This window comes from Mus caroli, unplaced genomic scaffold (assembly GCF_978045245.1).
Source record: "Mus caroli unplaced genomic scaffold, Mus_caroli_1 scaffold_1, whole genome shotgun sequence".
Lineage (NCBI taxonomy): Eukaryota > Metazoa > Chordata > Mammalia > Rodentia > Muridae > Mus > Mus caroli.
In genome coordinates, this window is record NW_028227256.1 from 175,994,768 (window position 1) to 176,022,113 (window position 27,346).

The 27,346-nt window shown below is 40.6% G+C and overlaps 1 protein-coding gene across 4 annotated transcripts in view; it reads left to right on the plus strand.

Moving 5' to 3' along the window:
- Desi2 (desumoylating isopeptidase 2) overlaps positions 1-21,502 on the plus strand; it is a 50,058-nt gene extending 28,556 nt beyond the window's left edge. For 2 of the 4 annotated variants that reach the window (XM_085843336.1, XM_021167083.3), the window contains 4 exons: positions 7,804-7,876; positions 11,956-12,049; positions 13,476-13,617; positions 18,132-21,502. In XM_085843336.1, the coding sequence (XP_085699462.1) occupies positions 7,810-7,876; positions 11,956-12,049; positions 13,476-13,617; positions 18,132-18,365 (537 nt within the window). In that variant the 5' untranslated portion in view covers positions 7,804-7,809 and the 3' untranslated portion in view covers positions 18,366-21,502. The remainder of the gene's footprint in view (positions 1-7,803; positions 7,877-11,955; positions 12,050-13,475; positions 13,618-18,131) is intronic. The other 2 variants (XM_029476481.2, XM_029476484.2) reach the window with 2 other exon arrangements.
- The last annotated feature ends 5,844 nt before the right edge of the window (positions 21,503-27,346 follow it).

Below are 27,346 nucleotides of genomic sequence, written 5' to 3' on the forward strand. Positions count from 1 at the left end.
CCATTTGTTACCTGACTCAAATTAGGGCTGCAAAGTGATAATTACCCAATTCTGCCTTGCACCTACATTTTACTGCCTAATTTTCTTAAAAAACAGAAAACAAAACCTGAAAACTAATGAAATGATTTTTTAAACCTCTTACTCTATGAGCCTGTGAATGCCATTCTTATCAAAACAACCACAACTCATTCATTAGTAAGAGTTTCTGGTGGTCACAGCAGCAAGTGGTAGTGCACTCAGTAGACAGAGGCACGCAGATCTCTGAGTTTGAGGCCAGCCTGATACAGAATGAGTTCCAGGACAGGCAACAAGCATTACAGAGTGAGACCCTGTCTCAAAAAAAGTTTCTGATGTTAAATTTTTTTTCACAGTATAGAAACCACTTGTGCCTAACTTCTGTATCATTTTGACATGTCTCCATCAGACAGTTCCCCAGTGAGCCTGCTTCATCTCAGTTAGTTTTTGAGTTCACAACAGTGCAAAAGTATTGTGCAATCATTCAAAACTGGATTTAAAATTTTGAATTTAGATTTTGGCATGTTGGACAACAATTGTAATGGGTCAAAGCTCCAGCAAATGAGCCACAGCCAGTCTGTGGTTGTGGCTACGCTATGGTGTTCTGGAAGGTAGTTGTATTAGTTAGGGTTTTACTGCTGTGAACAGACACCATGACCAAGGCAAGTCTTACAAGAACAACATTTAATTGGGGCTGGCTTACAAGTTCAGAGGTTCAGTCCATTACCATCAAGGTGGGAGCATGGCAGTATCCAGGCAGGCATGGCTTAGGCAGAGCTGAGAGTTCTACATCTTTATCCAAAGGCTGTTAGTGGAAGACTGACTTCCAGGCAACTAGAGTGAGGATCTTATGCCCACAGTGGCACACCTACTCCAACCAGGTCACACCTATTCCAACAAGGCCACACCTGCAAATGGTGCCACTCCCTGGTCCAAGAATATACGAACCATCACAGTAGTATTCAGTGCATTACATTATCAGAAAGTGAGCATTTGTAATGTTCTACTTGAAAATAACTACCTTCTCTATTTTTCTCCCTTTTCAAGACAGGGCTTCCCTTATAGTAGCCCTGGCTGTCCTGGAATTCACAGAGATCCACTGCTTCTGCCTTCCAGATGGCTAGGATTAAAGGTGTGCACCACTACCCTCAGCTGTTTTTCTAATTGTTAAAGTAATGCATAACACCTAGGAAAACAGACCTGAACTATAAAACTGAAAGGATCATTCTAAATACCACTCCTCCCAAAGCCCTGTCAGTCTATCACAAAACTAACAATTTGATGTATTTCGGGTCTTATTTATTTTTGAGACAGGGTCTCAGATAGCCAAGGGTGGCCACAAATTTACTGTGTTCTCAAATATGACTGAACTTCTGATTCTTCTGCCTCCACTTACCATCACTGGATTCATGCATGTGCCTCCATGCTCATTGTTTGTGGGGAATAAATGTGCTTTATGCACATGCTAGATTCTAACAACTGAGCTGCATCATCAGTCCCCAGCCCTTTCTTTTGTTACAGTTGATCAGTCATCGACAGATATTTCATAATTTGATTTTTTTTCATTTTATATGACTTTAAATTTTGATTCGACATGTTGGAACAAGCTCCCAGCTATGCAAATGAGCAACAGCCAATCTGTAACTATATATACTATATATCTCATTCTTTTTTGGAAATTGTGTGATAATCCATAATACAGATTTAAATGGGTTCTTTAACCAGTTGTCATTGTTAGGTGTCTGTTGCGTTGATAAAGCACCATGGGCAAAAGCAGCAGTGAGGGAAGGGTCTGTCGGACTCACACTTCCATCATCACAGTCCATCATTGAGGGATGTCAGAGAAGGAATTCAAGGAAGGGACCTTGAAGCAGAGACTTCTGAGGAGCACTGCTTGCTGGCTTGCTTCCCACAGCTTGCTCAGCCTACTTTCTTATACAGCTCAGGCCTGCCAGCTGTGGTGTGGCTCAGGTGTGGCTTCATCCACAGTGGACTGGACCCTCCCACATCAGTCCTTAGTTGGAAAAACCATGTCTGTGGTTGCATACATGTGTGTGTATTTTTTTAATGAAGTTTTTGTTTATAGGTATAGCTGGCTGTCCTGAGCTTTTGTTTTCTTGGACTGAGATGATAGATATACTTGGATAAATGTTTTGTGGAGTCCCTTACTGCATACACTGAAGCTTCTTGCCTTCCAACTTCTGGTTGTCCAAAATCCAGTAGATTTGGGTAGAGAAGGATATTCCTAGTGCTCTTTCTCTCTGCCTCATCATACTTGTGGATTAAGATGTGAACTTGCATGCCTTTGAAAGATACTCAAAGCCTTATATTAAACTTTGTTATATTTGTTGCATTTTTCCCTATGTGTGTTTTTAATCTTTTGATATTACTTATGTACATAAACACATTTTTTTTGCTTGCTTGTTTGTTTTTTGTTTGTTTGTTTTGAGACAAGGTTTCTTAGTGTAACCCTGACTGCTAAAACAATCACTGTAGACCAGACTGACTTCAAACTCAGAGATCTGCCTGCCTCTGCCCCCTGAGTGCTGAGACTAAAGGTATGTGCCACCATTTTGTGTTAAATTAGCATACAACGTAGTGAGTTTCATCTGGTATCTTCATATATTCCATTATACTTGCTTCTCATTCATTACCTTCTCCCACTGCCCTCACTGAGTCTCCTATCCACCCCCAGCTGCTTACCTTCTTTCTCTTTTCTCTTTTTTTTTTGAAATAGGGTTTTGCTGTGCAGCCAATTCTAGTTTTAAATTCACTACCCTTCTGCCTCAGCTTCTCAAATGCTGGGATTATAGGCACTCACCACCACGCCTACTTTAGTGGTTTATCCATTGTTACTAATTGACTTTGACAGCCACTTTTTGTTTGTTTGTTTTTGTTTTTATTTTTTCGAGACAGGGTTTCTCTGTTTAGCCCTGGGTGTCCTGGAACTCACTTTGTAGACCACGCTGGCCTTGAACTCAGAAATCCGCCTGCCTCTGCCTCCCAAATGCTAGGATTAAAGGCGTGCGCCACCACCGCCTGGCTAACAGCCACTTTTTATATTTACATTTAAACAACTGTTTTAGGATGTTTTTACTACATCCTATATTGTTGTGATGAATTTTTCAATGTTGAGACTCCTACACAGGGCCTGGCACATCTACAACTCAACTATATCCTCAGCTATAGTGAATATTTTGCTATCTAGTTGGGAAGTAGCCTAGTTTTCTTTGTTACTGTGATACAACACCATAACCATAACGAGGCAACTTATAAAAGGAAGCATTTAATTGCAATTACATTTTCAAAGGCATACTAGCTGGAGCAGTTGAGGGCTCACATCTTTTTATTTATATATATATATATATATATATATATATATATATACATATATACATATATACATATATACATATATATACAAATATATATATATGTATATGTATGTATATATATATATACAAATATATATATGTATATATATATATAAAATCAATGTGTGTGTGTGTAGAGAGAGAGATTTCTTTTTTGATTTAAGAATTGTTTATTTTATGTATGTGAGTACACTGTAGCTGTTTTCTGACACACCACAAGAGGGCATTACAGATGGTTGTGAGCTACCATGTGGTTGCTGGGAACTAAACTCAGGACCTCTGGAAGAGCAGTCAGTGCACTTAACTGCTGAGCCATCTCTCCAGCCCATTGCCAAATATTTCTAAATTGCTTAATTTTTTTCCCAAGTATAATTTAGGAAGGAAATTGCCTTTCCATTTATGCTTTTTCTAGTAATGTGTAAGAATGTATGTTATAAAGCCAAGTACATGACTAAATTTTAAAAAGATCCAGATGTGGTGGTATGAACCTGTAATCCCAGCATTTAGGAGGCTAAAGCAGAAAGATTTCGAGTTCAAGGGCAGCCTGTAGTATATAACAAAGCTAATCTTGAAAAAATTAATAGTGGCTGGGACAGTGCCTAGTGGCACTGGTGGCAGGAGCTGATACAGAGGCCATGAAGGAGTTCTGCTTACTGTCTTGCTCTTCATGGCTGGCTTAGCCTGCTTTCTTATAGAACCCAGGACCGCCTAGCCCAAGGGAGGTCCTCCCCCATCAATTACTAATTAAGAAAATGTTCTGTAGATTTGCCTAAAGCCCCATCTTATTGAAGCATTTTTCTCTTCTCCCCCCACCCCCCTTCCTTCCAACCTCTCCAGGACAGGGTTTCTCTATGTATCCCTGTCTGTCCTGGAAGTAGCTCTAAGGACTCAGAAATTCTCTTGGCTCCACCTCCCAAGTGCTAGAACTAAAAGTCATGTGCCACCACTGCCCAGCTTTTGAGGCATTTTTCTTAATTGAGGCTCCTTCTCTCCAAACTAATGTCAAGTTGACATAAAAGTAACCAACACAACTGACCCTTTTGGGGGGAGGGGTTGGTTTTTTTGTTTTTTAAGGTTTTTAAGGTTTTTAAGTTTAAGAGTCACCCAGGTGGTACTGGTTTTAAAGGCATGAAGGGGTCATGAAGAGCAGCTAAGGCTTAGCACTGTGAGAGGCCAGGGGAGTCCATTGGTGGACTGCAGTAGCAGTTGAAGCCCCAGGATTAAAGGGGTCATAGAGAGCAGGGCTTCTCTGTGTAGCCCTGGCTGTCCTGAAACTCACTCTGTAGACCAGGCTGGACACTGCTGCCTGGCAACCTTTCCTTTCTTATTCATCCCCAAGACCTCACAATAATAGGACTGTCACAATATAAAATACTGTAAAGTTTTAAAGTTCTACAGTCTTTAAAAATTCAAACAACTAAAAGTATAGTCCCTTAAAATTAGCCAAGTCCCTTTTAAAATTCAAAGTCTCAAGCCGGGCGTGGTAGCGCACACCTTTAATCCCAGCACTCAGGAGGCAGAGGCAGGCGGATTTCTGAGTTCGAGGCCAGCCTGGTCTACAAAGTGAGTTCCAGGACAGCCAGGGCTACACAGAGAAACCCTGTCTCGAAAAAACAAACAAACAAACAAATAAATAAATAAATAAAATTCAAGGTCTCTCAACTGTGGCCTCCTGACAAATTTAAAAAAAATTAATTTCTTACGTCAAGCAGGAAGAACCAGGGCACAGTTACAGTCTGAACAAAACAATATCAAACTGCAGAAGTGTACATTGCTCAGTGTCCAGTTATCTTCTGAGTCTCTTCAGAAGGCTTGGGTCATTTCTCTGGCTCCCTTAGCAGCACACCCAGCCTGTCTTCTACGTTCAGACCAGCTCCACTCCACCACTGCTGTTGCTCTTGGTTGTCGTCCCATGGCACTGGTGTCTCCAGAATGCTGGACTCTTCTGCTGCAAGTGGGCTGCACTTTTACCAATAGTCTTCTAGGCTTTCTTCATGATGCTAAGTCTCAACTGCTCTCTATGACCCCTTTAATCCTGGGGCTTCAACTGCCACTGCAGTCCACCAATGGACTCCCCTGGTCAATCCCAGTGCCAAGCCTCAGCTGCTCTTCATGACCCCTTCATGCCTTTAAAACCAGTACCACCTGGGTGACTCTTAGACTGCCAGGTCTAGCTGCCAGTGCGAGATACAACCTTGGCTGCCTCTGGAATACAGCTTCTGTGTGCATGCTGACTCTGGAAACTCTCCAGAAGACATCAGCTCAGTGATGCTGCTTTCTTCCTAATCACTGCTAAGTTCTCAGCCCCAGTTGAGAAGCATCAATTGTCCCAGTAAAGCAAAGGTTTTACTTTAGTAATCCTAGTCTTTTGTCAATCACAGCTGAGATTCTTCAACTCCAGCTGACCAGACACCACAGATTCTTCCCACAAATGGCCGGGGAGAATCTTTGCTTCCCTCTGAAACTTCACAAGCCATGCTTCCATCTTCTGCACTCCTCTCAATGTTCTTATCTCAAAGCTCCAATAGAACAGCCCACTACAGCTCTGCATGCTCAATGGCTCTTCTAGCCCCAAATGCCAAAGTCCTTACATAATCCTCCCCAAAACAGCATAGCGAGATCACAGCAATGCCCCACTACCCTGGTATCAATATTTGTCCTGGTTAGGATTTCTGTTACTGTGATGAAACATCATGACCTAAAAGCAAGTTGGGGAGAAAATGGTTTATTTGCCTTACACTTCCACGTTATAGTTCATCAATGAAGCAAGCCAGGACAGAAACTCAAACAGGTCAGGAACCTAGAGGCAGGAGATGATATAAAAGCTGGGGGGTGGGGGGGGGGGGTATGTTTACTGGCTTGTTCATCATAGCTTGCTCAGCCTACTTTCTTATATAATGTAGGATCTCTAAGCCAAGGGTAGTACCACCCTCAAAGGGCTGGACTCTCCCACATCAATTACTAAATAAAAAATGCTCTACAGGCCTACCTACAGCCTATTGAAGCTTTTTTTTTTTTTTTAATTGAAGCTCCATCATTTCTCTCTGGTGACTCTAGCTTGTGTCAAATTACCTAAAAGTAGCCAGCATGGTAGCTCAGAGGGTAAAGTGCTTGCTGCACAGCATGAGGGCCTGAATTAAAATCCCCAGCCCCCAAATAAAAAGCTGGGTATTTTGATGTCTTTGACTCCAGTGCCAAGAGGGTAGAAGAAACAAGCAGATCTCCAGAGCTTGCTGACCAACCAGTCCAGCCAGTCAGTAGACTCCAGAATGAGTGAGAGATCCTGTCTTACAATAGAATAGAGTAAAACAAAATACAATGGAGAAGCAATTGAGAAAGACTTAATGTTGATGCCTGACCTTGGCATGTGTGCATGTTCATAGGTACACATACATAAAGAGGTATATATCACATGCAATATTAAAGGCACATCATCAGTCTAATCTGGGAGGGGTCCAATAGATTTTTAACACTCTAGATTTGTTGCCTAGGTGTTTGTTTAATGTGCTGATAACTCATTTACCTCCCTCTAGATTCAAGCCTCTCTAGCCCACACTCTTAACCCCTGTCATAGTCATGCTCTCCTCTTCCATGTTCTTAGTTGTTTAATTCTCATTTTCCCTCCCTACCAATCCAATCTTTGTATCTGAGAAAATTTTATTTGTACCATTTCATATAGTACCTACCTCCTTAGGAAGTTTGTCTTTATGCTGATTGTAGGAAGGTTGTTCCTACCTTCCTAGTGTTCTCAATGCTTCATAATGCTTGTTCCTAGTTTCGATTTTTAGGCTGAATTGGATAGAATAAAAGCCATAAATTTTTACAAAGAATAAAGTATCCTACCTTCAGAGAACTCCCTAAAGTATGAAAGAAAAAGTTTAGGGCAGAAGAAAATTAGACAAAAAACCAGATGTTTGTGTCTTTATGTGGTACTTTTTGTTTGTTTGTTTGGGTTGTTTGATTTGGTTTGGTTTGTGAGATAGCGTCTCACTTTTTAGCTCTGACTAATCTGGAACTCACTATAAAGACCTGACTGACCTGGAACTGATAGAGATCACCTGACTGAAGCAGGGATCAAAGGCATGCCACATCATGCTCTGGGGCTCTGTGTGTGCTGTTTTGATCACTAGTGGCACTTTTATGTCAATCTTGTTATCAACCTGACTGAAATTTAGATTTCGTTTCATTTAAATTTTATTCATTATGTGCTAAGCCCTAAGTAAAATGAAACCTTTGTCTATACACAGGAAAGCCTTCCAAGTTAGATGTGGGAGAATAGACTAGGTAGGCTGCTGCTCTTGGTACAGTTGCAGCATTGGAAAGGAAAAAACCAAGACTTGGATTTATACTCGTCCTTTCCTGTAGAGTTAGGCTATAAATGATGATATTCTAAAGTTGTTTTTTCTCTCTTTAGTACTGGATGAATGAATACACCTCATCTATTGGAATTGGAGTTTTTCATTCTGGAATTGAAGTATATGGCAGAGGTATGTGTACACATAGCTTAAATATGTTTTCTGAGGATTCTGCCAGCTTAAAAAAAATACAGAATCATGATGTTAGGTCTTTTTGTCTCTCTTCTTTTAAGTAACTTACATATGTTGTAGAAAGTAGAATAAAACTCCCCCATTTGTTTATACTGTTTCAAAAACTGTCTGTGGTAGCATACATTTGTTCCATTATCTTTTTTTCTAATTACTATGTCTTATAAGACATTTTCTTAACCAGCTCTGGTGGCACACACTTAATCCCAGTATTCAGGAAGCAGAGGCAGAGAGATTCCTGTGAGTTTGAAGCCAGCCTAGTATACAGAGTGAGTTCCAGGACAGCAAGAGCTTCTCAGTAAGACCCTCTCCAAAACAAAAAACAGAGAAGCCGTTGTTTATGAAGTTGTTAAAGCATGATTGTTTTCTTTACTATGTATAAGAGTTTCTAAGAAACGTGGACACTTTGAAAAACTATGTAACAAAAAGAATCGTTTTAGTTAGTAGAAGTGTCAAATTTGAAATACCATTTTCTGAGGGAGTTTCAGTAGAATGTTGGATTTGGCAGGCCTGTGAGCATCAATAAAGTCTAAGACATTGCTGAGAAAATCTTGTGTTCAGTAATATCTAGCATTTTTCTCAGAGTTATACTGATATATCATTGTGAATTATAAGCTTGCCCTTTAGCAGGAGGTCCTGTACTTGGTAGTCTTTGAACTAGATAGTCTTTGTAACCTAAAATACATTATCTAGTTTACCCAGGCTAAATGGCCTACCTACCTGTTCACTAAATTTAAAGAAAAACTCCACTTAAGTAAATGTTTCAGTGTCCTGTTTCTGCTGCCTTTGTGTAGGAGTGGGGAGGTGCTGACCGTTGAAGCCAGGAACTCACACTTGCCAAAGCAGGTGTTGTGCCCTTGGGATATGTCCCTAGCCCCTGTCTATTTCTGTTGTTGTTGTTGTTGTTGTTGTTGTTGCTTCCAGATGCAGTTTGGCATATTCAGTCTTGGCTATAAAGACTTGTCATTAGGTTTTACTTTATTTGAAATGGGAATGCTCATTACCCCTAAGAAACAATGAGGGGCTTCAGCTGAAATCTTCAGTGATTAGAATATTACAGTAGATGGGATTATAGGCTGTAGGTTTCCTGTCTAGCCTTTGCCTAAGATGTGTGACTCCTTTTTGGTTAAATCTAAATAGTATGTTATGGTTTCCATAGTGCTGTGAACTTTGCAACCATGTGATCATGCTGTAAGGTAAAGAGAATGTGGCTTTTTTTATAAAAAGAAATTGAGGTTCTAACTTGCCACCATTCATACTGATAATAACTAACAGAAGTAGGATTTGAACTCTAATGTTCTTACACAGTTCACTGCTCTATACCTATATTCGTCTCATAAAATAATTTAAAACAAAAACATGATTCAAAACATGTTCATGAAACCTCAGAGAAATAATTGTCTCTTGTACAAAAGTAAATAAACATAAGTAAAAGGACTTCTTTCTTCCATTACTATACTTTAAGAAGTTAAACATGCAAGTATGAAGCCAGATGATGGGGGTGCACTCCTTTAGTTCCAGCACTTGGAAGTTACAGGCAGGCAGAGCTCTTAAGTTAAGGATAGCCAAGGCTACACAGAGAAACCCTGTCTACAAAAAACAAAAACAATGATTCTTGCCAAATACAATTTTAGTATATACAATATTTTAATTAAAAATTATATAGCAAAATTTACTGATCTTAAAGAGAAACAGGGTGTAGTGGTTGGTATATTATGTGTTTATATCCCAGCATTTAGGAAACGAAAATAAGATTGTGGGTTTGAGGCCAGAATGAATTTCTACCTGAAGACCAAATAGATAAAATTTAAAGCAGGCATACAAGTGGATACCTAAAATCTCAGCATTTAGGGAGCAGAGACTGGAGAACTACAAGTTCAAAGCTGGCCTGGGCTACATAGTTAATCAGGTCATCTTAGGGTACCTAACCAAATCCTTTCTTTAAAAAGAAAAAGTAGCCAGGCAGTAGTGATGCACACCTTTAATCCCAGCACTTGGGAGGCAGAGACAGGTGAATTTCTGAGTTTGAAGCCAGCCTGGTCTACAAAGTGAGTTCCAGAATAGCCAGGGCTACACAGAGAAACCCTGTCTCGAAAAACCCAAAAAGAAGAAAAAAAAGAAAGAAGAGAAAAAGTAGTTTATATTTCAAAATTAAGCACTAAGCACCCTAATCTGCATCATTTTTTAAAAATGTCTACAGAATGTGTGAATGACAAGTTAAGCGTCAAGCATCATGGTTAAGAGTACTTCCTGCTGTGGCACACGCCTTTAATCCCAGCACTTGGGAGGCAGAGGCAGATGGATTTCTGAGTTTGAAGCCAGCCTGGACTACAGAGTGAGTTCTAGGACAGCCAGGACTATACAGAGAAACCCTGTCTCGAAAAACTGAAGAAAAAAAAAAAGAGTACTTCCTGCTATTCCAGAAAACCAGAGCTCTGCTTTCTTGAGTGTGGAGATGGAGGACTACTGTTAGTAACTAACTGGGACTCTAGCTCCAGGTTACCCATTATCTTCTTCTGGCCTCTGCAGGTATCAGCACATACCCAGTGGCATATACATCTAGATATACACACACACACACACATATTCAAGTAAAATTTAAATGAGAAAAACTAAACTTCATCTACCTTGTTCTTTCCTATGTTTTGTCTTAAAACTTAAGACTATATATTTAACAAATCTATCCATTTATTTTAAGTATTTTGAGACAATCTTGCTATGTAGCTCTGACCCATCTGAAACTCACATTGTAGACCAAACTGTCTTCAAGCTTTAGTAATCCTCCTGCCTCCACTTCTCTAGCACTGAAGTTATAGGCATGTACCAACATGTCTAGTTATTTAGTAAACCTTAAATGATAGGGTTAATTTAAGCATTTATGTGGAATTGCTTATTCTACTAAGATTTTAATACTTAATATCTAAATGAGATACCAGAATTGAAGCCAAAAATTTTGGTTCTTTCCTGATTTGAAACTATCTGCATTTATGTTGTGGATGTCCATATAAGTACATGTATTTATTTAGCCATAAGTACCTGTATTAGGAGAACGTACAGATAGTGCCCTCCTAGTATAGGACTTGCTGTGAGGAATATGGGGGTGGCTGTGTAATAGTAGTTGGCATCTTACTGTGTTTCAGGTTTGATGTTTATTTTGTTTCAGACAGAGTCCTGGTTTATATATATAGTTCAGACTTGCCTGGAACTCACTAGGAGTCGCCCAGTCTAGCCTAGAACTCAAGGATCTTCCTGCCTCCTGAGAGCTAAGAATACAGACATACACACCATGCTTGGTGCAATAGTGTTTTCACTTCTAACTCAGTGTACATCCTAGTCTTCCAGGTTGGGTAGATGCATGCAGCCCAATGCAGAGCACACCAAAAACAAAACAACACTCATCTCAGTTTCTCCAGTAAGTATAGTGGCCAGGTACTGAGCTGCTGGCCTCCTGGTATGATGGCACCACAGAGAAAAATCACTTTTGAGCTGGTCATTCTCCTGCCAATGTAGGCTCAGAGCAGTATACAGAGCAGTCACACGCATTTTGAAGTGTCTATAAGTGTTAGCATTTTAAAGACAGATAATCTGGGGCTGGTGAGATGGCTCAGCAGTTAAGAGCACTGGCTGCTCTTCTAGAGGCCATGAGTTCATTTCCCAGCAACCACATGGTGGCTCACAACCATCTATAATGAGATCTGGTGCCCTCTTCTGGCCTGCAGGCATACATTCAGGCAGAACACTGTATACATAATAACTTTAAAATATGATATGATGCCCTCTTCAGGCAGGCAGATGTATATGCAGCAGAGCACTAATTCATTAAATAAAGTTTTTTAAAAAGAAAAAAAACAAATAATCTGTATGAGTCTGTATGAGTCATACATAAATAGGACTTTGCAAAAAGCACTGTATATGCTGAAAAATATTCGTTATATTATTTTTGTAGTATTTTAAGGCTGATTTAGCATTCTGATTACATTTTATGCAATACATACTAAAAATTTTGCCTTGTATCTTTTCAGAGTTTGCTTATGGTGGCCATCCTTATCCTTTTTCTGGAATATTTGAAATTTCCCCAGGAAATGCTTCTGAGCTAGGAGAAACATTTAAATTTAAGTAAGTAGGGAGGGTAATTTCTATTACACTGTAGTAGGCGGCAGAGCTTGTTTGGGGTATAAAGAATTCATCCTGGTCTACAAAGTGAGTTCTAGGACACCCAGGGCTATACAGAAAAACCCTGTCTCAAAAAACCAAAAAAAATAAAAATAAAAAATAAAAATTTAGAAAATTGGGCTGAAAAGATGGCTCAGAGGTTAAAAGCATTAACTGCTCTACCAGAGGTCAATTCCCAGTAACCACATGGTCGCTTATAACCATCTGTCATGGGATCTGATGCCCTCGTCTGGGGTGTCTGAAGACAGCACCAATATACTCAACATATATAAAAATAAATAAATCGTTTTAAAAAATTAGAAAATTAAATAATCTTAAATTTGGTTTAATGACTGATACTTTGTTTTTAAATTAAATTGAACTGAGTTATATAAAAATGGAAAATCAAATAATGTCTGAAAAAGCTTGTCTTACTTTTGTTCAGGATCTCTAAGTTGTTTTTTGTCTGCTTTTCAAATATAGTTGTCTTTGTCTCGCTTACATTCTGCCTTAGGAAACCCCTTGCCTAATGATCTTCTGCCTAGGCTCCCTATTTCAGAGAGAGAATGGACAAGGTGGAATTTTTATTATGACCTAAAAAATCTATTTCCCCAATGAAAGAAACACTTGTAAATTCAAAATAACTGAACTGTTTATCCTGGAAACTGCTATCAATAGCATCAGTGCCGTGGAAACCCTGAACCAACAAGGTGTCCTGGGCCTTTCCCTCTCTCAGTCAATCTTCTTATTCCTTAATTGTTACATCTAAAATGATGTTTAGAGTCTTCATTTCAGGAAACTTTAAAGGAACTTCTGGGTCTATACTAGTGAATTTGCCCAGTATAAAACAGATAATAAATTCAGAATAGGGCTACAACACTTCTGAGTGCATAGCTCTCAAAACTCGGCACTGAATTAAAACATTTGTATATAATAATGCCAGATAAAATGGTACAAACTGTGCTAAATAAAATGATTTTCTAATAATTTTTAGATTTGTTTGCAACTAGCTTATATCTAAAATTCTGCCTTTTATTGAGTAATGTCTGCTATATTTTCCAGGAAATATATTAAAGTGTTTAATTTGATGTTTTGAATGATGTTTTAAAATGTGGTCTGTCTCACTGCAGCACAAGAACAATTACTGCCAAAGATTTTTTTCATGAAAAATATGGCTAACCCCAGTATTTAGCAGGGATATTTTTAGCTTTGAATATGATTCTCTAATAATATGTTTCATAAAGCAAAATAGAAACTAAAATCATTGAAATTTTTAAGTAAGCAAGTGTTTAATTATGCTTATTATAAATAAAATATATGAGCAAAACTCACACAGCTTTGTTTTGTTTATTTTGGATTTTTTTTTTTTTTTTTGTGGTTGTTCTTTAAGAGAAGCTGTTGTTTTAGGGAGTACGGACTTTCTAGAAGATGATATAGAGAAAATTGTAGAAGAGCTGGGGAAAGAGTATAAGGGCAACGCCTACCATCTGATGCACAAAAACTGCAATCACTTTTCTTCAGCTTTATCAGAGGTAAATTTAGTTTCTTTGTTTGGTTGGGGTGGTTTTTTTTGTTTTGGTTTGTTTTTTTTTTTTGTTTTTCTGTTTTTATTTTTTTAAGACAGGGTTTCTCTGTGTAGTTCTGGTTGTTCAGGAATTCACTCTGTAGACCAGGCTGGCCTTGAATTCACAGAGATCCGCCTGTGCCTGCCTCTCTCATGCTGGGATTAAAGGTGTGCACCCCCACAGCCCAGCTCAATTTCATTCTTGAAGCCCTTCACGTAACACTTTCCTGGTATGCTTTCTGTATCACTTTATTCAACCTTGGTGTTTTCCCCCTAATTTTTCGTGCGTAAAATTACTGTATTTTTTTATCTAGTGTGGCTGATCTTTCCAGAGTTGGCAGTTCGTAGAGTCAGCTGAGTTGAAGTAGCGATTCTGGTCATTCTTTTGTAGTAGGAAGAGTGACTACAGATAACTGCCCCTTATTCATTTGATTGCATCCTATGCTAGCATTCTATGACTGTGGCAGATACATGAGGAAAAGACATTTCTATTCATAGTGGAAAGCCACCAAGAAAGAGGAAGGATCTGCCAAAAGGCATCCCTACCACCCACAACCTCACTTCTAAGTTCAGTAATGGCCTAGCAACTGCACTTAGTACACGAACCTTGGGGGAATGTTTAAGATTCAAACCATAACAAAATGAAACTTTTTTTTTTTTTTTTTTCAGTTTTTCAACAGTTTCTCTGTGTAGCCCTGTTTGTCCTGGAACTTTCTCTGTAGAACAGGATGGCCTCGAAGTCAGAGATCTGTCTGCCTCTGCCTCCTGAGTGCTGGGATTAAAAGTCATCTATCATACCTGGCTTTTATTGTAATTTTTGTATCCGTGATGTTTTAGTTTCTTTTCTGTTGGTGTGATAAAACACAATGATTGTGGAAGCTTAGAAGGAAGGGTTTATTTGGCTTACGGTTCCAGAGAGTAAGAGTCCGTTGTGGTAGGGAAACATGGCAGCAAGAAGCAGGCATGATGACTGGAACTGGATGCTATAAGCTCACATCTTGAACCACAAGCTCCAAGCAGGGAAAAAGCACATTGGGAGTAGGTAGCTCCCAATGGGAGTAGGTAGTAGCTCTAAACGCACCCCTTATGGCATAGTTCCTCCAGAAGGCCACACCTCCTGAGCCTTGCTAAACACTACCACCAATAGGACTAAGTATTCAAGTGCTCAAGACTATAAGGAACATTTCTCATTCAAACCATTACACATAAACATCTGCAATGCAATTTAACAACAACAAAACAACATCATAATGCTATACAGGTAGTTATACAGATAGAGTCATTGTCTTCTGTCCTTTTTTGGTTGTTTTTTGTTTTGTTTTGTTTTTTGACAGGGTGGCTTTGAACTCACAGAGATCTGCCTGTCTCTGCCTCTCCCTCCCAATATTGGGATTAAAGGCATGTGCCACCAGGCCCAGCATGATGCAACCCCTCTTAAAAGCATTCTTTGGGCCAAAGTTGACAAATTAGAACTGAAACTACAACCATAAAACCCCAGATAAGGGGGCCGTTTACATCCTAGAGGTCATTCAGCCGCAGTATATAATTTCTTACTGCTGGCTTCAGAAGGCATAGGCAGGCAGATCTCTGTGAGTTTGAGGCGAGCCTGGTCTATATAGTGAGTTCCAGGCTAGCCAAGACTATGTAGAGAGACTCTGTCAATCAATCATTCAACCAGTAAATGAAATTAGAATTTATTTTGATTTATAGTTTAGTTCAAGTGCAAGTCCCTCCTGGCAGGGGATGCATGGCAGCCGGAACCTGGGGCTACTGATTACATCCATAGTAAAGGAGCGAGAAGTGCACCCTGGTGCTCGGCTCACTTTCTCCTTTCTTTTAATATCCTAGAGTCCAGTTCATGAATTATGCTATCCACATTGGGAGAGGGCGTTCTTCCTACCCCAGTAACCTAACCTAAACAACCCCTCAAAGACATGCCTAGAGGTTTATCTGTTTGCTTATCTTCTGTTTGTCTTATAAAGTTTACAATATTAATCTTCATTTGTTTATTCCTTGTTGTATTGATACTCAGATTCCTTGTCTCAAGAAGCTCACAGCATTTCATAACACAAAATGCATTAAGTACAAATTCAAAAGTCCCTATATATAGTCTTTAGTAGTTCCAACACTGTTAAAAGTGTAACTCTGATCTCTTAACTGTGAGCTCTTTTCACATAAAATCAAGTTGCCTACTTACAGCATACAATGGAGCAGCTCAGAGTAAGCATTCTAATTTAAAATGGAGCATAACAAGAAATGATCAGAACCAGCCTGGCATGGTGGTGCATGCCTTTAATCCCAACACTTGGGAGGCAGAGACAGGAGAATTTTTGAGTTCAAGGCCAACCTGGTCTACAGAGTGAGTTCCAGGACAGCCAGGGCTACACAGAGAAACCCTGTCTTGAAAAAAACAAAACAAAACAAAACAAAACAAAAAAAAAAAGATCAGAACCAAAGCAAGACCAAAAACCATTAAGGAAAACACCAAATTCCATAGCACTATTTCTGCCATTTGGGGTTCCTGTTGGACCCATTTGTGACCTTAAAGGCTTGAATAGTTCCACTTCCCCAGCTCTGTTGCCTCCGCACATATATTATCTCACTTCATGCATGCAGCTTTCCTTAGCAAACAGCCATGATTCTGGCATCTCCAACTAACTGGGGTCTCTACTGCAAACTAGGGTTCACCTTCAGAGCTTCATACAGGTTGGCCTCTCAGGGTCTTCTGTCCTGCCATACATTGCCTGTCCTCGTCAGTTTTATGAAACCATAGAATAAGACACCATGATCCACACAATTATACATCTTATGCCTGAGGAACCAGTTTTATGTGGATCATATTACCAGGTTCTGCTGCCAGCTCAGGAGGCAGCCTGCTTTCTTGGACCACAGTTGTCCTGCATGTACAGACAAGAAGCAGAAAATGATAAACCCTGGTGCTGAGTTTTCTTTCTCCTTTTTGTGCAGTGTCTGGCTTTCCAGCACATGAATGGTGCTGTATATATTGAGGGTATGTTTTCTCACCTCAATGATCTAACCTGCTAGATAATCCCTCACAAACCTTTCTGTTTAGTGGTTGGTCCAGTTGACAATATTATGCATCACACAGTATAAACTAAATACTATCTGATAGCCATAGTAAAAAAAAAAAAATGTTATGACCCTGTTTTTACAAATGCACAGAAGATGATAAATATCACAGTTACCTCACTATTAATAGTCTATTTCATTTTTTAAAAATCCGGTTACAATGCTAAATACCCTACTAATGGGATTTGACCCAGAGTTTTTAACTCTTAGGAGTTAAGATGACAAGCTGCTCTTCCAAGGGTACCAAAGTTCAATTCTCAGCACCCACATGGTAGTCCGCACTTCAGTTTTAGGGAATCTGATAGGTGCTGAGTAACCAGAGAACACATTACCTGTCCATAAGTGAAGCCATCTCATTTGCCTTTTAGCTAAAAGGGAAAAAGGATTAAGGAATGCTGCTGAATCTTAGGGAAAGTGTTGCACAGTTGCCAGCTTTTTAAATGTCAACTACCTCTTTGACAACCAAAGTAAGAAATTTTGAAACCTCTAATAGTTTCAAATATTTTAAAAACAGTAGTTTCATATCGCATGATCATAATCTTTAGTATGACTAGAGACAAACCATCAAAGTGGCAGTGGAGCATGGATTCAGTTGAGCCCATTTGTGTGTGTGTGTGTGTGTGTATGATAAGAGGGTGAAGTCAACATTGTAATTGAACTGCCTCTCACTCTCTGAAATAAGAGGGACAAGACTCCCCAGTCCTAAGGACCTGTAAGAATAAGAAGTGGGCAGAGAAATGCAGCAGATTATCAGCCAAGAAGAATTCCAGCTGACACCCACTTGTACCCCCTAGAGTCCTCAGGCCAAAGGCTAGCTAGGCCTCCATGCCTTGTCCTGACCATAGTCCCTCTTCTGTCGGGATATTATGGAGCTTGTCTTCATTTGGCAACTCTTCTTTCTGAACCATATGAGCTTCCTTAAAACAAATGGGTCATGGTTGAAAGCAAAGACAGAGTGCAGCTGAAGGGAAAGTGGGGTGGTAGAAATGGAAGAAAGTATGAAAGAACCTGGGAAAAGAATTAACAAGAAGATAGCAAAGACTGACTCTTCTAACAGCATGAGGCTTCTCTACTCTAATAACATCTGTACTAGCAAGCCTCTTTCCTTCTGTTTGTTTAAAAGTAATTTTACATGTTTCAAAGTAGCTCAATGATCCAAGACAGACAGAAACCAAGGGGAATTGGCTTGACTTCACAAATGTAAAAAGTACACGGCTGAAAGAAAGGATTGGGGCTTGGTAGTGTCCGGCTCCTGAGTTAAGACACTGCTTCTCAGGGCAAGCTGGTCTGCAGTATATTTTCTCTACAGCCATCCCCTCCCCCTCCCCCTCCCTTTTATAGTACCATCAGCATTGATCTCTTCTTCCTAATACAGAGCTCTGTCCTCCTTAGATTCTTTGTGGGAAAGAGATTCCTCGCTGGATCAACCGGCTGGCCTACTTCAGCTCCTGTATACCCTTTCTACAGAGTTGCCTGCCAAAGGAGTGGCTCACTCCTGCTGCACTTCAGTCTAGTGTCAGCCAAGAACTCCAGGATGAACTGGAAGAAGCAGAGGATGCAGCCGCATCCAGCGCCATGGCAAGTGCTGCAGCTGGTGCCAGAACTGGGCGTCACACTAAACTATAAAACCTCTGAAGTCACGCCTTCAGAACTGTCTCTGGCAGTTGAGTATCACTAGAGAAAAAAAAAAAAATAGAGTTAAATGTCCTTTGGATATTTTGTATGCAAAGATGGCTCTCCCCCAAATCCCAGTTTTCAGCTCAGGATTATATTTGTAATCAAAAACAAAAAACAAAAAAGAAGAAAAATAGCTTGGCGCAGGAGGGAGAACTTTGTATGAAGCTGCCCTCTTTTCTTTTCTTTTTAACCCACTTGTAAATTTGGATTCACTTCCTCTGTTTTATACGAGCTCTGTTAAATTACGTTTACAGTATTTTGTACCACTGTTTACAAATCTTGCATGGACTTCTGCCACCATGAAAGAAGAATATCCTCATCTTCAAAAATCAGGCAGATGATCTTTGTACACTTCCTGACAGTTGCCAGAGCTACAGCATAGGTAGTAGGCACAGGAAAGGCTTCCACAGCCGCAGTCCTCATCGCTGCTTACAAGCTGTCCCGCAGATCTGTATTTGTTTTGTTACCAATGTTGGCACCCAGATACAGGAATCCAAACTGGCCTGACATGAAGGAGCACACACACAGCCAGAGGGCTTGGGTCCTGGTCAGTTCCTCTCCACACCCTTCTTCCCATTCTGAGTAGCACATTTCCCAAGGTGCCCGTGGAGCAGCTGGTCTCACCCCAGATATGCCCACCTCAGCAGGGTGGTACTCTTGTATCTGCCTGGCTCGATGCCTCTGATTCTTTAATGAAGATGTTTTCATGGAAGATACTCTTATAACTGATGAGTGTTTTTGCACATGTGTTAGGAGAGGGGCTTCATTTTTATTTTAATACATTCTAACTCCTCCCTGTACAGGATATTTTGGTGGGGTGGAAGTATCCTAACCTAGCTTCCTGAGCAGCAGTACAAGCTGACACTAAACTGCTTTTTAACTAGTCAGGCTACCTTTTATACTGGACATTGAAACCTAGAATCTAAAACACACCCCAAAGGTAATTCTTTAATAGTTTGTGTACACCGTATCAGAAATGGCTTATTGGAGTTTCTTAGTTCATGATGGGAGTAGTCGCACCTCATAATAGAGATTCTATTTTCATTGATATCTTGTTGAAAAATCATACTTTTGTGTGTCCTAAATTCATTTTTTTATGTTCTCAAATGTATCTCTCTTACATAACATACTCTTGGGAATGAGGTTGTGCTACAGATAAGTCTTTAGTAAGGAAGTCATCTGTTAGAGTCCAACCCCAGGTGACCCTTGGATGTAGAACCAATCATTACATGTCACAATCAATGTTCTGCCTTAAGAGTGAGTGTCCTGTGTAAGTAGTGGATACAACATAGGAACATCCAAGGTACTGACTGCAGCTTTAGATACGGGATTAGTGTGAGAGTCACATTCTCTGTGTGAGGATACATGTCTTTGAGTAAATTTCATCTTTAATTTTTCCATGAGCTGATTTTGATTGATACTTTTTAACGTAAGCACACCCTCTTTATAGGGAAAGTAAAGCTTGAGTTATTGAACACTGGCCTGAGGAAAATGAAGTCACTTTGTCCCGTTTGACTGTTCTGTTTCCAGAGAAGAAAGCTGCTGCAAGTTACTGTGCCCCGTGCCGGGTGAGGAGAGCATTTGTTTCAGGAACCGTGCAGCAAGACAAGAGTATGTGGTCTTTATGAAGAGTTGACTTAGTTCAGGTCTGAAAATGAGACTTAGGACAAAACACTAATGCTCCCCAAGAGGTGTCACCACAAGAGCCCAAGCCCTCAGCCCAGCTTGGTAAGAAAGAGATGCTTGGTACAGTTGACTTGGGTTTTTGTTGTTGTTGTTGTTTTATTAATAGTGTGGATCATGGTGTTTTCTAATCCATTGAGATATAAATGTTTTGACCCAAGGGAGTGGCCCCTCAGACACTTCTGGGTAAATAGCCAGGTACATCTCTGTGCTTACCCACATTTCAGCAGCTCAGCACACAAGTGACTTGCTGTTCTCACGCCTGACTGGGATAGTTGACGTTTGAAGAAATGTAAAAGTCTTGTAGGAAATAAACAGCTCATGTGCAGGTCACCTGAGAGTCAGGACACAGATTCCTTGCACTTAGTGTACCTGAGGTTGAAAGGAAGAAAATCTCTTTAGTGAGACCGAGCTTCTCCACAGTGCAGATTAAGAATGGATTCATTAGCTTTGCTTTTCTTGCCCTCAGAAGATAACAGTGAGTTCTCAACATGAACTCATAAGAAAAACAAGTCAGAACTCCAGTCATGAATTTCCATGAGTTTACATATTTTGTAGTTGTAACCAAGTGAAACTGTTTCTTCTGGTAGGTGTTTGAACCATAATAGCAGTAATAGATTAGATAGTTGGTTTCTGGTGCTTGTTTTAAATACGCTTGGGCTTTTTAAATCCTTATTGGTGGCATTGGCTTTAGAAGTGTGACTTGTGGGGCTGTAGAAAGTGGTGATTGTCCTAGAGCACCTCCAGGCCTGAACTCCGGCCAACTATTGCTCTGCTTCACAGCAATAGCATACCTACCATCACCAGCATCTTACAGAGCAGGGAATTCCAGGGTTAGTCCATTGATAGCCGTGTGTGTGTGTGTGTGTGTGTGTGTGTGTGTGTGTGTGTGTGTGTGTGTGTAGATTAAGCACTGCAGACAGCTGCAGGACTCTGTTTCCATGGCTTCTTCCATCATAAGTGAGATAGAACCATGTTCACTGCTTCACAGCTCTAACCCATGTGTTGTCTTATAGCTCCATTATATATTTACTGTAGCTTTGATGTATGCTATGTTTTCTTTTTAAATGACTAATGTTAAAAGTTAGTTTTTCAGCAGTTAGCCATCCTTTCATTACATCTTATTCTTGCCAGTATGGTTTGAGAGTGTAGCTTGATTGTTAGACTTTCATTGTCTGCTCAGTCTGTTCACACACATCTCCACTGTCAACAAGTGGGACAGCTGTCAACGAATCTTCATGGATCTGAAGAGAATTTCTGTGAAGTTGAATGCAAGTGTACTGTCATTCACAGTGTTTATAAAACACCAGGAACCTTCACTTTTGCTACCTTGATATAGCATTGGACTATCATGTTACAACATTGAAATACATCAATTTATTAAAAACTACTTTTATAAGAAATGTTTTATAGTTCTTTCTGACCTCTAAGAGACAACACTGTTGTGTATTTTGTGCTGGGAAGGGGTTATTTGTACAATCCAAGAGTTCGATCTGCTCTGCAGGAATGTGGCCAGCCCCTTCTGTGCCATGTCTTGTATTCACGGTTTCCCTTACTCAGACAATAATTACTCTTGTGCTCAGTCCCTGAGCCAACACATTAGCTATCAAGGACTGCACAAGCAGCAAGTAGCAGCCCAGATTTCTGGGGAATGGAGGCAAAGTGTGCTGACTGGAAGGCTTTCCCCACCTCCTTTCAGCGGTTAAGCCTGTGTGCTTACATTCATGTCCCGTTAACCTCTGCTGCACCTCCAACCTGAACCTTTGCCTTTCACCTCCATTGGCCCTTTGTACCTAGCTCAGTTTTTACCTCCACTAATTTTAAGTTTTTCTCTAAAATTAAGTGTTATCAAGTAAATGAATAGTACTTTTATAATCTAACAAGGTTTGTCAACTCTTTGCCAAATAAGAGTGATCCACTGGGGCTGGAGAGATGGCTCAGCGGTTAAGAGTACTGACTGCTCTTCCAGAGGTCCTGAGTTCAATTCCCAGCAACCACATGGTAGCTCACAACCATCTGTAATGGGATCTGATTCCCTCTGCTGGAATGTCTAAAGACAGCTGCAGTGTACTCATACATAAAATAAATAAATCTCTTTTTTTTTTTTTTCGAGACAGGGTTTCTCTATGTAGCACTGGCTGTCCTGGAACTCACACTGTAGACCAGGCTGGCCCTGAACTCAGAAATCCACCTGCCTCTGCCTCCCAAGTGCTGGGATTAAAGGCGTGCGCCACCACTGCCCAGCAAAATAAATCTTAAAAAAAAAAAAAAGTGATTCACTGTAACCAGGCTGTTCTTACCTCAGGGACACTCGTAATTACTACCATAATTTCCTAATAGACTCAGATCTGCTAAAGAACAACTTAAGGGTCTTCCCTATAAAAAGAGTGCCAGTAATACTGAGGGACAGGTTGTTGTTTTTTTAATTGTCCCTAAGTTTACCCATGTATTGAACTTGTTCTTGCTCTAACTTTTCAGGAATCCATACTAAGGAAGATTAATGACTTGTTATGCTTTCTGACAGGTAATTTAGTAGCAAACAGCTTCTTTTCCTATTGAAACAAAACAGGGAACACTTTAAAAAAAAAAACTGTTAGAAGTCACCTCTTCACTGGCTTGGGGAGCCCTTTATTTATGGAAACCAGATAAGCCTCGATGTGCTCTGAAGTTCTTGTGCCCTGGCTGGGGAGAATTTGAGAATGGCAGTTGGAAGTGACTCCCACCCATGCTGTTGAGGCAAGGGATACTTAGGCTGCCATCACCAAGCCCTTCCCCAGCCCTCACATGAAAAGCACTCACTCTGATCCACAGAGAACCTCCAGTTGAAGGAAGGAAGACATTGTCCATTGTCTATCACCTTGTTTTCTCTCACGTCCCAAACTCACAGGCAGGCAGTGGGATTTATTGTCAGGACAGTCCTCATCTGCTTCTCAAACCCTCAGGCCACCTTTAGGCCCTATGTAAGCTGGAGGGCTTGAGTATGGTTGCCCAGGTTGCTAAGCCAGACTTGTCCTCAAAGCAGCTTGACTGTTCTAGATATACATGTGGTGTGAATAACAAATTAAGAAAGGCAGTTTGGAGTTGGAGTGGTGGCTTGGCTGGTAGGAGCGCTGGCTACCCTTCCAGAGGACGCAGGTTTCTGTAACTCCAATCCTGGGGATCTGATTGCCTCTTCTGGCCTCTCTGTCCTCATATGATGCACAGACACATGTAGGCAAAACACTCATTTGAAAAAAATCAAGGCACTTTCCTCTACCTGGAGGTGCTCGGTCTAGGTGGCCTGTGGTCATCCTTCAGAAATGAGCTGGAACTTTGCAATGGCAAAGCTGGAATATGCTTTAGGGAAGCAGACGCTTCCAGACTTGACCATAAGGAAAGGTAGAAAAGGCCTTCCTCTTCTGTCAGCATTTATAAGCAGACACCACAGGGGTACCCTAGTGTGGCTCCCAACAAGTTAAAAACAAAACAAAAAACAAACAACCTGAAGCAAACAAATGGGGAAAAAAAAAACAACCTACTTTATATTGAAGACAATGAAAAAAGGAATTCCTTTTGTTCTACCTCTGCCATGTGTTTGGAGCTGCCCTGGGTCACTTAAATACATTTATCACAGTATCCTGTGCTTCACAAAGACAGTGGAGAGGTCAGTTCGCCTGAAATCACACAGATTTCCTGGATAACGCTGATGCTGCTTGCATTGGCTTGACTGAGTTTCTGCCCTCAGCCTGGAAAGGTGAACCACTGAAGGATTTAGTCATCTGTTCCCCTCAAAATCAGTAGAGTTGGAAGGAGGATTTCCTGAGTTTTTAATGAGTTTGAGTCAACCCATACAAAGTAAAGTATGAACCTGAGCACTCTAGAGGATCGTCTAGAAGCCTCTAAACCCTGGGCTGAGGCTGGGCTGTTTTATCCAAGAACCACCTTGCCACAAGAGCTGTCAGGAAGAGGTCCACCATCCCCAGGGACCCTGCACATAGCCTCATTTGCTAGATGTTCATGATTACTGTCCCCTCTGATACTTCCAATGTGGCAGGCAAAAATGCTTTCATACCTGACACTTTCCAAGAAGCATCTCTCCACCACACCCTGTGTCTTGAGAAGTCCTCTGAACCTTTGTGTTCTCCATTTCCATTGCTGCTTCCGACATTTCTCCACTACCAATCTCCAGCCCTGCCAGGTGCCACCTGCTACTTCACACTCTTCTGCTCTTCCTCTACAGCCTTTTCCTGTTCTCATTCCCAGTTACCACATCCACGCAGATGATGGGTGCCATTTGCCTCTGCCGTCTTGACACCTTGCCAGTGCCTCCTACTCAGTCCTCATACTCATAGTTACTCTACCCCCACACAGTTCAGCATCCTTTCCTAGTTAGTAACAACCACCATTGTCCCAGTCTTAGACCTATTACTAGTAATGTTCTAGACCACTTCAGAATTTGTTATTTCAAGACAAGGTTTCCCCATAGCTGTCCTAGAACTCACTTTGTAGACCAGTCTAGCCTTGAACTCAGAGATCCATCTGCTCTGCTTCCCTAAGTGCTGCAATTAAAGGCATGTGCCACCATGTCTGGCCATTTCTTCAATCTTCATTCCAAGCATTTCTGGCCATTAACTTTAGGCTTACCCCAACTCACTCACTGCACTATAAGAAATCATTGGCTAAGATCTCAAAGCCATTAAAACTAGTACTTACTAATGTCTCCTCCCTAACCCACGTATTTCCCCTCTCACACCAAATCCCATTGCCAGCAACTAAGTCATTTCCCCCTCTGGTTTCTCTACCACTTCAATGTCCCTTTATTAAAATTTTCTGGAAAGCTAGCCCAAATGGGATCTAGCCTATCAGAGTCTGGCTGCTGATGTTGTGTGTTTAACGACTTGGTTTCTGTCCACAACGCAGCAGGTACTCACACTGCATCATAGTCTATTCTTGGTCCCTTGGAAGTCAGCTTCCCACATATATCTCAGTTGAGACCCTCACTTGACACCTCAGTAAAAAATCACATCAATTGGCCTCTCATCTCCTAACCTACAGATTTGCTAAGTTTATATCCAGAGAGTACCATAGGAGGTGCTTGCTACTTTCGTCCAATTCCCCTACCCCACCTCTCCAGGCTTTATTACTAACAATTATTCCCCATGCTCCTCAACAGCCCATTCCCTCTTTCCTGTCAGCAGAGAGCTCATGGGATCTCTTCTATAATATTCCCTGGAGTCTTGCTATGACAAAGTGGATCCTCTCCATCTCCACAATCAGAATTTGCCAACTCCATGTCCCATCCGCTATTTTGAAAATCACTTTGATTTTAGTGATAAATACAATAGAATTTAGGACTGGGAGTGTAGGTCCCAGTGTAACAAGTGGTAGTGCACTTGACTAGTGTATGCAAACCCAGAGTTCCATCCCAGCACTGTTTGAAAAGTTAGGGAGAGAAAGGATATATATATATATTGTATGTATGCAGTTTAAAGGATAATGAAATGAATAGCATCCTGTACCCACCACTCAACTTAAATAGTAGGTCTGGAGAACATGTCTAGGCACCTCCCCCCATTACTACTATTCCTTTCACCAGAAGAGGACCACCATCTTGAAGTTTGTGTACATTGTTCCGTTGTCTTTTTTTTTTTTTTGATGACTTTATCACCGGCATATGCCTATTTTTGACCTTTGTATAAATGAACTCGTATATATACCATAGTTTTAAAAGTTTCTATTTTTATAATTAATGCATATTGATATATATAATTCTAACTAGTTTCCACTCCTATATTCTACTGTATTCTACAGATGCCATGGTTCTGTTTACACGCTTTCCCTTTGGTGGACATTTGAATGATTGCAGCTCTCTTACTCTGATGAGCAGTACTTTGTGAACACTGTAAGGTGTGTCAGTGCTTTGAGGATCTCTCTAGGAACTTCTAGGAATGTGTGTGTTCAAACTTATTGATGTAGAAGAACAATATAGTCTTTATTACACCTTTATTAAATAAAATCCTGTTCAGCCCTCTCTCCATATGCTAATCATAAAACTGTGATACTTTTTTTCTTATAATATCACAATGACAAACATAGTTTTTTAAAAAGTTTAGTTGAAGCTGGGCGGTGGTGGCGCACGCCTTTAGTCCTAGCACTTGGGAGGCAGAGGCAGGCAGATTTCTGAGTTCTAGGCCAGCCTGGTCTACAGAGTGAGTTCCAGGACAGCCAGGACTACACAGAGAAACTCTGTCTCAAAAAACAAAAACAAAAACAAACAAACAAAAAAAAGTTTAATTGAGCTAGGCACAGTACTCATGCCAATAATCTTTTGAGAGACTATAATGGCTGTTCCTGATTGTCATCTTGACTATATCTGAAATGAACTACAATCCAGAATTAGAGAGCTCACCTGTGATCCAGATCTTGAAGCTGGAAGACACAAGTTTTTGACCTGGATCTTGGCATGGAGATCTTGAGGCACAGTAGCCATGAAAAGCTTAGGCCCAGGCAAAGCAGTACATGCCTTTAATCCCAGGAGATCTCGGAGTTCAAAGTCAGCCTGGAACAAAGCAAGTCTTAGATCCAGGCGTGGTGGTACACACCTTTAATCTGGGCCACATCTTTTGCTAGAGACCTACATTGGAAGGAGAAGATTCACTCTTCTTCAACTGCTTGCACTTACTTGCCAGCGCATCTGTTGGAACCTACTTCTACAGAAGACCAGCTGAAACAACTAGCCTAGTGGAACTGAGCAACTACTAGATTCTTGGACTTCCCATTCACAACTGACCATAGTTGGACTGCAGACTGTAAGTCATCACAATAAATTCCCTCAGTATAGAGAGACATTCCATAAGTTCTGTGACTCTTAGAGAACCCTGACTAAAACAGAGACCAAAACAGGGCCATTGAGTTGAGGCCAACTGAAAGACACACAGGAAGAGGTGTCTCAAAAAATGTGTAAGTCAATAAACTAAGTGCACACCTTGGTCTCTATAGAATGACACTCATTAATATTATCATGATTCAAAACTGTGAGCAGCAGAGCCTGGTTAGACTTTCAAAGCTTTAAGGAATAAATTTTAAATGAAGGCTGGAGAGCTGGCTCAGCGGTTAAGAGCACTTGACTGCTCTTCCAGAGGTCCTGAGTTCAATTCCCAGCAACCACATGGTGGCTCACAACCATCTGTAATGAGAGCTGGTGCCCTCTTCTGGTGTGTCTGAAGATAGCTACAGTGTACTCATATACATAAGTTAATCTTAAAAAA